This window comes from Sipha flava, unplaced genomic scaffold (assembly GCF_003268045.1).
Source record: "Sipha flava isolate LNK unplaced genomic scaffold, YSA_version1 492_pilon_pilon, whole genome shotgun sequence".
NCBI classification, from domain to species: Eukaryota; Metazoa; Arthropoda; class Insecta; order Hemiptera; family Aphididae; genus Sipha; species Sipha flava.
In genome coordinates, this window is record NW_020273323.1 from 54,128 (window position 1) to 67,193 (window position 13,066).

Below are 13,066 nucleotides of genomic sequence, written 5' to 3' on the forward strand. Positions count from 1 at the left end.
GTTCGTTTTTTTGAAAATCGCAAAATAATAAATAATAAAAACTATTTACAATAGCATTAACAATACCAATTAGTTCAGCTACTTGCGAAAGAAGTTTCAGTTCATCGAAAAAAATAAAAACATGGCTAAGGATATCGTGGGTTCAAGATGGGTTCAACGATCTTTCAATACTATATATTGAAAATAATATATAGAAAAATATAAAAAGCGATGATATTTTGAATATCTTTGCTGATACAAATAGATATTTGTCCTGAAAATAAAATATTAATTATTTTTAAATATACGTTATTTAGTGTTTTTTTTTAACATAATTTAAACATTTCTATATTTTTAATAAAAATAAGTTTTACTTGTGTATGGGAAGGGGTGTGGAGGCGAAGTTCCTACAGATTATTTTATATTGAATTATTATAGCCCCCCCCCCCCAAAAATTCAACCAAATGTCCACCTATGAGTATCTCTGTATGATATTCTTCGAGGGGACGAGGCTGTGCCCTTAATATGATTGATATGATGGAAATTCATCCCAGATATTTTGATTTGTATTGTTTAGAACGATTAGAGGGGATGCAATACCCTACATGAAAAAAAATGCCACGGCCGCAATTCATCTAGCTGTGTATTAATATTTTATTTATGGAACGCAATTCATTAAGCAATTCACAGAGAAAATATACTAGCCTATTTACCTGAAGTTATAATAAGAATATTGTAATGGGTGGATCAGTGCTTTATAAGAACTTTTTTTTTTAATTTAATTTGCCTTTGACGTAAACATTATATCAAATAAGAAAACTTAAAACCTTGTTTCGTGAGATGATCAATTATTTTTAATAAACAGATAAATGAGTGACTGGACTCCAGCTAACTGAAATTTGAGCATAATAATATTATAGAACACTAGACCAGTACGTGGCATGAGAAAAAAATACGAACGATCGAGACAACATTAATTATATGACATATTATATTAAACTTAACTATGATTATATTATGCTTTTCGTGTGCATTATAATTTATTACAACAACCTTACATAATATATTCCATGTCATGTTACAAGGTCCACATCGATTACAATTTAAAATAATTACTATTTATTAAATATATAGATCGTGTGTATGATATAAGCATTGATCGATGTACATAAAAAATATTTCCACTTTATGTCGTGTTTTAATAGTTGTCTTAAAAGTGTTATCTGTTGAACGATATTATTACTAAGAATAATAATAATAATAATAATAATAATAATAATAATAATAATAATAATTATAATAGTAATAATAATAACAATAATAATGATAATAATAATAATAATAATTGTTATATAATCTATGTGCATAGGTGTATCGTTTTCTCCATGATTTATTTATATATTATAATCTACGCCCCACCGTATCGTTCATGACGTGGGTACATTATCTTGCGAGCATGTCTTTTATAATTTGGCCATGAAATTTTGTTATCTACTAAAATATTAGTACGCTTTTCACCCTCGTTGAGATCTATATTTTTAGTCTTTATTAATTTTTCTTTTTGTCCGTTCGTGGACTTTAACCGTGGTGTACTCATTCACTCATATCGTTGACCATCCGTCACTAGAATACGACGAAAATTATCAATAGCAATAATAAACAACAACAACAATAATAATAAGACAATAATTTTGTCTGTCGAAACGATTTTTTACTCGAGCACTACGATGTAATTGCGTGATTTTCTACGTCTTATGTTAATCAATTGAAAGCAATAGCACATAATAATTCCAGTTAGTTGAATTTAAATAAAAAAAATTATTGACTTGTTTCATTTTTATCACTTTTAGCAATGGCGGATAATATATGGCGTTTTTTTTTTTTTTTTTTTATCAGTTTCATTCATTGCGAATTTGTGATTTTTATTTTCATCCAACATATATCTATGAGAAAATGTTTGATGTGAAATGCTCGCGCCAAAAGATTGGTTGATGTACTGCTACTTATCTGGGCAGTGATTTTGCATCATGGGAGCTAAAGATTCGAAACCGAGCTGCATAACTTATGAGGATGCAGTTAAAAGAAGTATGGCGTAAACATTATTTTGAACAATTTTGAACATGATTATTATAGTTTCTAAGTACTTATTCACTTATTTACTTATTTATTTATTTTTTCATTGTTTATGTTTTGGTATATTTAGTCAGTGATTTGGAACTCAAAAGACTGAGAGAAGCGTTTAAAAGACTGTCACCAGTGAATGGAGCTATTACTAAGCATTCATTCATTAAAGAAGTTCTTGGTGATGGAGTTCCATTGTCAATAGCAGATGTATGTTTTTTAATATAAATTATCTGTTTATATTTCAATTAATAATAATAATCAATATTTTACAGTATGTTTATTCAGCCTGTGGGGGTACATCTAAAGGCATCATATTCAAAGATCTTGTTTGTGGGTTGGTACTTTTGACTCTAGGTACTAATGAAGAAAAATACAAATGTAAGTCAAAGTAACAATTAAAAATCATTTCTAACTAATCCTTGAAATAAATTAATATTTTCAGTTTTATTTAATTTATATGCTAATGAAAGTGAAAATGTAATTTTACGAGAAGAATTTCAAAGACTTATACAAGGATCTGAATGTATGTTTGTATCAGAACATGTTAAGTTTTTATTTTCAGAAGTAAGTTAAATTTATCTTACATTCTCTGAGTATTTACTTAATGACAACATTAAACTTTTAGCAAGAACGTGTTAATTATGATGAATTCAGATCCTGGATAACTCAACACCCTGATGCGACATCTTTAACTCGTTGGTTACTATCTAAACCATGTTCTGTTTCCCTGAGTAATGAGTTAGAAATGCCAACTTTTTATCAAACACTTGCTGGAGTAACTCACTGTTAGTATTCTATGTGTTTTGTACAAATAAATATTGATCCTAAGAATTATTAAATGTATAGATTCTAAATCTTGAACATTAATGATTTGCTAAATTTATTTAATTTTTAAACTATATATTTTGTTCTTTATTTTTAATTTTTGAATTAAATATAACAGTTAAAATATGTATTCTATATATTTAAAAATAGTATTAATCCTACAATTTTATTATTCTCTTTATTAAAAAATTGTTAACCATATTGAAAAAAAACTAAAAGTTAAATAAAAATTATTAATGCTTAAAACAATTTATGCATTTTTTTTTTTTTTTTTTTTTAATAATGTAATATAACCAGATTTATGATGAAACATTATATTTATTTTAGTGGAAGAAACGGATATCATTGAATTAGAAAAATGTTATTGGTCATTAAAAGGAGAATCTTCATCTGGAAAATTGGATTTAAAAACATTAATTCCTTTGATAAGTCCTCCTATGCCATTGAATGTTTGTTCTGGTTTGTTTGCTGCTTTTGATGAGAACATGGATGGTCATATTGATTTCAAAGAAATGGCTTGCGGGATTTCAGCTGCTTGTAGGGGACCTTTAACTGAGCGTCAAAAATGTAAATTGTTATAATGTTACAATGAATTTTTTTTCTTACTTTTTTAAACAAATTTTTAGAGATTTTGTTTTAATAAGCTAATACTTTTTAGTTTGCTTCAAAGTATTTGATACTGACCAAGATGGTTTTTTATCAAAAGAGGAAATTTCTAAAATGGTTGATGTTATGCTTTTCATATGTGAAGATAATGTAGTCACTCAGAATAAAGCAGCTACTGATGAATCAGGTATTATTTGTAATTAATTTTACTTGTTACTTTATGATTATAATATTTTTTGTTTGAATTTTTTAGTAAAAGAAATTATTGTATTTGATTTAATTAAACGTTCTACTGATAGAGGTCTTGCAATTGGAGAATATTTGATGTGGACTGTTCATAATTCACTACCAATGGATTTTTTGAATTTAATTTTTCAAGTAAATCTTTTTTATTCTCATTAGTTATGTGGTTTTTTTATGACTTCTATTAAGTATTTAATAAATCATTTTCAGTACTTAAATAGAACCAGTATACTTTTTATAGAAACTATTTTATTCATAATTTTAATATTCAATACAATTTTAATTTGTATAATGTATAATTATTATAAATTTCTTTACATTTGTTTTACAAAAAATATTTTGACATAGGTTTGCCATATAGTGTTTGGTTTGAGACCTGTATCACGTGCTGAAGAAGGAGAAATTGTCAAGGGCTGGTTAGACCGTGAAGAACGAAGAGGTTTGGCTGTTGGTCAACTTTGGTATTTAATTTCAATGGATTGGTGGCGAAATTGGAATGATTATGTTTCAAATTCTTTTAAAGTAAGACTGTGTAAAAAAAAAAAAAATGTAATGTAATAATTTTGTTATAAACTAAATATTATGGATTTCAGAACGGTTGTGAAATGTCTAGTTATTGTTCTTTTGATGGTACTAGTTCATTTTCAAAAACTTCAAGTTTCAAACTTACATCAAAAAAATCTCAATTGTCTCTTGAAAATAGTATCGCTCTTGATAACCCTACTGTATGGATACATTTTTTAATAAAATAAACAAATATAATTTTATATTTTATTATTTTAGGTGGTTGTCACTGGAATAACTCCTCTAGATCCAAGTACAGGTGGTCATCGAAGGGTTGGTTCAATAACTTCTTATTCGTCTTTACAAGAATCGTAAGAAATTTATATTTTATTCTTATAATAAATTAATATTTGTAAATTATATCCATTTTATTTACTGTTATTTATTATAAATTATTTTAGTCCAACACAATCTCCTATTATGAGTAGAAAAGTTAGTCTAAGTAAACCTGGTCCAATAAACAATTCTGGACTTGTATCTGTGTCAGCAACAAAAGTTACATCATTAACAGGTGAAGGAGGTCAACTAAAACGAAATATGCTGCTGCGTGGTAGAGATTTTCAGTTAGTTCCAAACTCTTTATGGAAAGCACTTGTACAATGGTATAGAGGTTCACCTGCACTTCCTAGACAGGTAAACTAGATATCAATTATAAATTATTTCTAAAATATAACTATAATTTTATTTATAACTATTAATTATGTATATTTGTGTAGGTTATTCAGTCTAATAGAGGTTCAGGTGAAACTGAATTAGAACTTTATCCATTAACTTTAAGATTGTTAAAACATCATAATGGTACTTTAAATAATGGTACTGGTCCCATTACTAATGTTACTAGGACACCTACACCTAACGCAGGATCATGGTCTGGATTAGTTGGAGGATATGGTGCAGCGGCATTAAGTAAAATTAACTTATATGCTAATATTTATTTTTATTTTGTAACTAATAAATTTAAAATGTTTGTCTTATAAAGGTTCAACTGGTTATAATTATGTATCAAATTTAGTAAATTCTATGCCACGGCGATACCTTGCATACACGGCATCTTTCAGCAAGTTATCAACTGTTAAACATGTTTATGATTTTCTTTGTACTAGACTTAAGTTAAAAGCAGAAGATATGAGACTTTGGCATTTTCATGATGAGGTTTGAATATTTATTTGATAAAATAATTAGTTTTTATTAATTTATTCTATCTACATAGAACAATATGGTATTAATTGAAGATGAAGATCAAACACTTGAAGAATTAGGTGTTTGTGATGAAGATCAAATAATAATGGAAATAAGAAACAAAGATTTAACTTGGCCTGAAGAAATTAGTTCTCTTTCTGTTAATTCTGGGGATAAATGCAAACAATGTAAGTTATTGAAAATTGTTTTGATAGTACATACCTTCAATGTAATATTAATAATTAATAGTAAAATTTAAGACATATTTCGTTATATAAAAAAAAAATATTGCAGGATTTACTATAAATTAATTATTTTATATCTCATAATTATTAATTGATTGAATATAAACTAATATGATTTAAAATGTTAATTTAGAAAAAACAATAATAATAAAACTAATATTATTATTTGTTTCAAATACTTTGCACAGTGCCTGCTGAAAAAGGAGCTACTGGTCTAAACAATTTAGGAAACACTTGTTTTATGAATGCTGCATTACAATGTGTTAGTAATACTAGACTTCTCACACAATATTTTATCAATGATATGCATTTATATGAACTTAATCGGTATGTATTTCTTATCTTTAAAATGTGGTAAAAATGACTTTTTCATTTGATCTAATATTTTTAGGTCTAACCCATTAGGGATGAAAGGATGTATAGCTAAACGTTATGGTGATCTAATTCATGAAATTTGGAGAGGAACTGCTAAAACTATAGCACCGCTTAAATTAAGAGTATGTTACAAATTAATATATTGCTAGTAAAATAATTTTAATTTAACATTAATGTTTTCAGTGGACGATTGGAAAGTATGCACCGCGATTTAATGGTTTTCAACAACATGACTCCCAAGAATTGTTGGCCTTTTTATTAGATGGTTTACATGAAGATCTGAATCGAGTTCATGGAAAGCCATATTCTGAGTTAACAGATAGTGAAGGAAGACCTGATGTAACTGTTGCAGAAGAGGTTGGTTTTTAAATTATTATTTTTAATTTTTAATTATTAATTGAAGTATAGTCAACTCGTCATACAACAAAGTTTTTTTGACCAAAACTCTTTCAATGTAACAAATTTTTATCATTTTGGAGCCTGATATTCCAAATTTTTTATAAAATATAATATACATATCTGCTAGTGTATAATGATTACAAGAAATATAAATTAAAAATAAATAGCTTGTTATTACAAAGTTTTTTTTGGTTATTATCATGAGATAAAATAATATTCTAGTTGAAAAATAGCTCTAAACATTATATAACCTTTAAAGGAAACAAAATTAAGTCTCTGCGCCCTCTTAAACTATCTACAGAGATATAATATGCACAACAGTGTGTTATTTAATATTTGTATGTATTAATTTTTATTATCTATATTTAACTGTGTATTTATATTTATAGTCTAGTAAATATTTATATCTATATAAATATATATATATATATATATATATGTATTATTAAATGAAAATGAATACGTATTTGTAGTGTATCAATTTAAATTTTGAATTTTCTTTTGAATCTTGTTAAAACAAATTTTATTGGTTTATGCTCTTGATATAACAAACTTTCGTTACACCAAACTTTTTTCTTGATTTCTTGAATTTCATTTTACTGAGAACTGACTGTATATTGTTCTGTTTTTTATCATCTTATTGATAGTTATTCTAATTAATTAAATAATTAAAATATTTTTAGGCCTGGGAAAATCATATTGTTAGAAATAAATCAATTATAGTAGATTTATTTCATGGTCAATTGAAGTCTAAAGTTACATGTAAAGAATGTGGTCATGAATCTGTTAGATTTGATCCATTTAATTATTTATCTTTACCTCTACCGATGGAATCATATGTCTGTCTTCAAGTTATAGGTAATATTTTTTTGTATTATTAAGATATATATTTTAGTTTTAATAAAAGTTTTAAATGGCTTTAAAATAAAAGTTTTTAATTTAAACTCAACAACATCGTACAAAGTTCAGTTTTCCTCGATAATAATTATTTTTTTTTACATAATATAATGTAATGTAAATTAAAAAAAAAAAATTGCTCTTAAAAATAAAAAAAAAATTAAATTTTGGATAAAACCAAAATATTGTAGAAATTCTCTCTCATATTTCAACTTAAAAAATTGTTATTATAACATGTATATTTTCCGTACCTACCAGAAGATGAAAAATTAAATAAGAATTATAAAGGAACCTGTTATAATAGTAATTTATTTTTGTAATTTAAAACTTCTAATTTATTATTGCTCATAATGTTCCAAATTACATTACAATATACTAAAATAAGACTAAAAAATAATTTAATATTATTATTTAAAATTAGTGATTAAACTGGATGGCACAGTTCCTGTGAAATATGGTTTAAGAATGAATGCTGATGACAAACATTCAGTTGTAAAATCTAAACTTTCAATGTTAAGTGGAATATCTGCTAATAATTTAAAACTTGCAGAAATAATTGGAGCTCAAATTAAAGTTAGCCACTACAATTATTCTTATCAGTTTTTTTACGTTATTTTATAAGATTAAAATATTTTAATAATTATGCATCTTTAGAACATCATTGTCGATGAACAAAAAGTGAAGCCTGGAAGTCTATTGTATGCATATGAGTTGCCTCCACCTACGTCAGTGGGGCCGGGCTCAGAAGTATCTGGTGATGAAGAACGTTTGTCAATTTCTTCAACTAAATCTAATTCTCAAAGAGATGCTGCACAAACATTTACTACTATACAACGAACTGTTAGACCAGGAAATATTCTTAGTAAGTCTTTATGATATATTTTATATGGATAATTTAAATCAGCGGTTCCAAACTATGCACCGCGGTGCCCTAGGGGTACCACAACCACTTTTTAAGTGCACCGTGGTCTAGGGTTCATAACAAATAGTTTAAAATGTATAAAATTGTTTTTCCTTATTGTTTTTGTACGAACTTTAAAGAAAATAATGTAATATTTTCTATTATATAATCAGATATTCTCATTTTAACCTTATAATATTTTTGTATAATAATTATAATCATAATAACAATAATTTTTACTTATCTATTTTTTAAGTTTAAAAATGCATTAATTTATAATTAAGTTAAATTTTATCAAAAAAAAATCGGTTATCAATAGATTTTTTTTGGTTCTCTCTTTAATATTATTCACAGCCGTGGCACCGTGGCTAAATTGTGTTAAAAAAAGACACCACGGAAAAAAAAGTTAGGGAATCGCTGATTTAGATTATTAAAAAATAATTTCTTTATTATGGTATTTTTGTTTAAATATGATAAAATTAAAATGTTTCTAAGCAAAATATATTAGAAACTATTGTTATTGATACCTCAAATAATATTATATAATTATATAATTTTTAGCTCAATCAAATGGTAACCGAACTAATAGCTTGAATGAAGACTTATCGACAACTGATAACACCGATGTAACTGTATATTTGTTATGTTTATTTTAGTATTTAAATTATAATATTTATGTTATATTTATTCTTAGAGTGTTGGAGGATCTCAAATGGACACTGAAATAAATTTAGAAGAACCCATTAATTCTGCAATGGGTGATAGTGGAAACTGTAGTGCTAGTAGTTTTAGTTTGACTGATAGCGGTGATGTAATTCATCAAACTCCAAATTATGTAGTAGCATTACATAGGAAAATGGTAATTCGTATAAGAATATTATATTTTTTTTCTAAATTTTAAATTTCATTTTTTAACTAACTTTAAATTTATAAGCACCTTAGTAACTAAAAAAACTTTAATAATTTTCAAAATAGTATATGTGCAATAAGTAATATTTTTTTTTTTAGTTATTATTTAATTTTAATATCTACATATTTTAGATTAGACAAGATGTATATTTTATATCTGCTCATAAGAGTAAACCTAGTATATTCGGCTTACCAATTATTTTACCATGTAATGAATCTACTACAAATCAAGATCTTTATCAAGCAGTATGGTTACAAGTAGCTAGGTTGGTATCACCATTACCACCTTCAGAATCTACTGTACCTAATCATGCTATGGATTGGTAATTATGAAATAATTATTGTAGCTTAAAATTAAAGATTATTAAATATATAAGTATGAATATAATATTCCTTTTGTATTATTTGATTTAGTGATGATAGTCTTGGCTATGAATTTCCTTTTGTTTTGAAAGCTGTTAATAGAGAAGGTACTCTTTGTTCATGGTGCCCGTGGTATAGATTTTGTCGAGGTTGTTCAATTTTATGCTCGGATGCTTATTTTACTTTTGCTGCAAATCATATTGCAATAGATTGGGATCCAACAGCTCTACATTTACGATATCAAACCTCTCAAGAGTCTGTGAGTTATAATTTATTTTAATTTAGTTTACATTCTTAACATTTGAAAAAATATTCAAAAGGAACATGAATGTGTTGGTGAGTCTCAGTGTTCGCACACTGAACCAATAAGTCTTGAATCTTGTCTTGCTGCATTCACCAAAGAAGAGCATCTCAGTGAAGCTGAAAAGTATTATTGTTCTGCGTGTCAGGATCATCAATTAGCTTCTAAAAAATTACAAATTTGGAGATTGCCTCCAATTCTGGTAAGTCATATATTTCATAATATATCAACTTATTTCAATTTTTCTTTTACAGTACATATACTTTTCTTCTTTTATTTTAGATTGTACATCTTAAACGTTTTCAATACCTTCAAGGAAAATGGGTCAAATCACATAAAGTAGTAAAATTTCCTTATAAAAATTTTGACCCAACAGATTATTTGGCTTCAGTTCCAAAACATACTGTTTTAAGAAATAAAGAGTTGCAAGATACAACTGATAATCAAAAGTAAACCAAAAACTAATATTACATTTTGTAATTTTTTATTTTATTTTCCATTTTGATGCATACTAAATAAAATACCCTATTTTTTTATTAGAGAACAATATTTATCAAGTAATAAAGAAGATTTAAAAAAGTCAGCTTTAACCTCAGGTAACAATATTCTATTAAAATTTATTAATTATTAAGTTTATTAAAATAACCAAAAGTTGAAAGAGAAAATGTTCTTTCAAGTTCTATAACTAAGAATATTTTGTGTAACCCTTTATAATTTTTTTTGGTGATATAACTAAATTATGTTGTAAAAAGTTGTTATATTAAAAAAAGAAATTATTTCGAAAGTTAAGTATGATCATTCTTAATTTTACCTAAAAGGTATTTGGATAATTGTTTACAAAATATTACAAAAAAAAAAAATTAAAATATTTTTACATTTGATAGTTGTATATATATATAAAAAAAAACTATATTTTCTAATCCTTGCAAATTTGTATGCTATAATTGTATCTATAATTTAATAAATTATGAATCAATTTATTTTAATTTATTCAGATGACGGTTTATTAAATGTAAATAACCGCTTGAAAGAGATAGAAGTTTCTCAACGTAAAAGGTTAGAATCAACATCTCTCTTACGAACGCCAATAGATGATAAAGCTTTGCAAGATTTTCATCAGCATAAGCTAGTTGGTGAATTCAACCCATTAGATTTGAAGTATAACTTATATGCTATTGTGGTAGGTTATTAAATATTTTTATTCGATTACTTTTTATTTAATTTTTTTTATTTGTATTTTAAACAGTGTCATTCTGGAATTCTTGGAGGTGGTCATTATGTATCTTATGCATGTAATCCAAATGGTAAATGGTACTGTTACAATGACAGTAGTTGCAAGGTAATATTCTTAATATTTATTATTGTATAAGAATATTATTTTATTATTTCAATTATATGTTTACTTTAGGAGGTAACTGGTGAAATAGACACCAGTGGAGCATACATGTTGTTTTATGAACGTGAAGGTCTTTGTCATAACCAGTATATGCCCAATGTTTCTGGGCGTATCCCAGTTGATGTCAAAGACTTAGATCATGATTTTGATTCTGACTTAAAAAAAGTTTGTACCCTGATGTGATCTTATTTGAGCTTATATACATTTATAAACCAATGTAAATTATTGATTGGTATATTTTTACACGAGCTTCATCTGTTATTTTTATTATTATTATCTAAATTTTATAAAAAAAGAAAAAAAATGGAAATGCCATAACAATCTAGTAATTTTGCAGTGATCGTGTAAAATGTGCTGGTGTTGCCATTAAAAAAATAGTTACCAACCATAATCACAGTCTGCACATTTTTGTTTGTATGTTGCCAATAATGCATTCCATAATATAATCTATTGCAATAGTAATATAATTTACTTAAAATAAATAAATATTTAAAAATAAGATCAAAAATGTTGGAACAATTCGTATAATGTTATTATTATGATCATTAATATTTTATATTACTATTATTATTATCATTATATTATTTTATTTTATTGCTTGTAACTTTGTGTCTTTACATTGTTTCTAGTCTGGTAGTGCTCCCATTTAAATGTTATATTCAATATACAACATATAAGTATGTATAATTATTTTATTATTATTATTATTTTTTGTTATATTATTTATGTTATGTTACTGAAATAATTATATTATCTATTTTTATTTATTTAAACTATTTACATAGTTGTTATAAACAGTAGATTTCTTATAACTACTAATAAAATATTTTTATTAGTAGTTGTTTTTAAATCTAAAATGAGACATTTGTATTAAAATATTATTATTTAATATTAATAATGAAAAATGCATGTTAAAAAATTCTTGTTTGTCATACATAAAGTAAAGATATATTATATAATTAATTATTTTGTATTAAATAAACAGTTGATACTAGAGATCATAGCCGTGGACACTTATTAGAATGTTTGGGTACCCAGAGCCAGCTAAAAATATATTAAGTCGCTTGTTTTTATAACATATGTATTTAATTCCCTTGTGTTGTATGTGAATTTAGAATTCAAAATCAATGTTTTAAATATAAATTCGGAGAATTTTCATACAATCTGTATGAACTTTGTAAAAGATGTATGAAAATATTGAAATAACAATGAAAGACAAAAAATTGGTTTGGGTGTGACATAAAAATTCTGAAAAATATCATGTAATTTCATACAAATAGTATGTTAAGGCGTGTACAAAACGGCAAACATGAGTTCGCGAACAGTGTTCGTGTGTAACAAATCGACGTACTTGTATCATACTTCTGTAACAAACCGGCGATCACGTTACAATATGTTTGGACGCTCTGACGAACATAGCTGTGTAACATTATACATTTATCACATATGAACCTCCAGAGAAGATCTACTTATTCATTTTAGGTTTGTAGTTAACTTCAATAATTCATTATTAAGAAGATGCCACACATAGGACGGCTCCAGGAAGGTGCAGGGGTTTTTGAAAATATTTATTTAAAAATCAAGGGGATGGCAGTTTTGAATAATTCGCCAGTCGTTAGAAATCGAAGGGTTACAGCTAGTCTTTCTTATACTAATATAGGTTTTCTTAAACCTGTTATCTTTTTTGGCAATTTTATGTCTGATAAGATTAATTAGGAAATCAAAATCTGTTGACGTCATTCTCATAAAATTTTGAAACT

General features: G+C 25.9%; 1 protein-coding gene across 2 annotated transcripts; it reads left to right on the forward strand.

Annotated features, from left to right (window-relative positions):
- Positions 1-1,465: 1,465 nt before the first annotated feature.
- On the forward strand, positions 1,466-11,970 carry LOC112690175 (ubiquitin carboxyl-terminal hydrolase 32). 2 transcript variants are annotated; one of them, XM_025564121.1, is made up of 33 exons: positions 1,466-1,772; positions 1,876-2,064; positions 2,183-2,310; positions 2,376-2,481; positions 2,546-2,667; positions 2,729-2,888; positions 3,256-3,495; positions 3,587-3,721; positions 3,788-3,912; positions 4,126-4,299; positions 4,371-4,502; positions 4,561-4,652; positions 4,743-4,974; positions 5,058-5,247; positions 5,321-5,493; positions 5,552-5,708; positions 5,954-6,092; positions 6,157-6,262; positions 6,324-6,497; positions 7,223-7,397; positions 7,858-8,009; positions 8,091-8,298; positions 8,899-8,969; positions 9,032-9,196; positions 9,379-9,569; positions 9,661-9,868; positions 9,930-10,112; positions 10,193-10,359; positions 10,451-10,506; positions 10,906-11,090; positions 11,157-11,249; positions 11,319-11,471; positions 11,936-11,970. In XM_025564121.1, the coding sequence occupies exons 2-33, from the start codon at positions 2,007-2,009 to the stop codon at positions 11,954-11,956; spliced, it is 4,671 nt and encodes a 1,556-aa protein (XP_025419906.1). In that variant the 5' UTR covers positions 1,466-1,772; positions 1,876-2,006; the 3' UTR covers positions 11,957-11,970. The 2 variants fall into 2 exon arrangements, with proteins under 2 accessions (XP_025419906.1, XP_025419907.1); XM_025564122.1 differs by lacking the exon at positions 11,936-11,970 and having other exon boundaries at positions 8,899-8,963; positions 11,319-11,792.
- Positions 11,971-13,066: the final 1,096 nt, after the last annotated feature.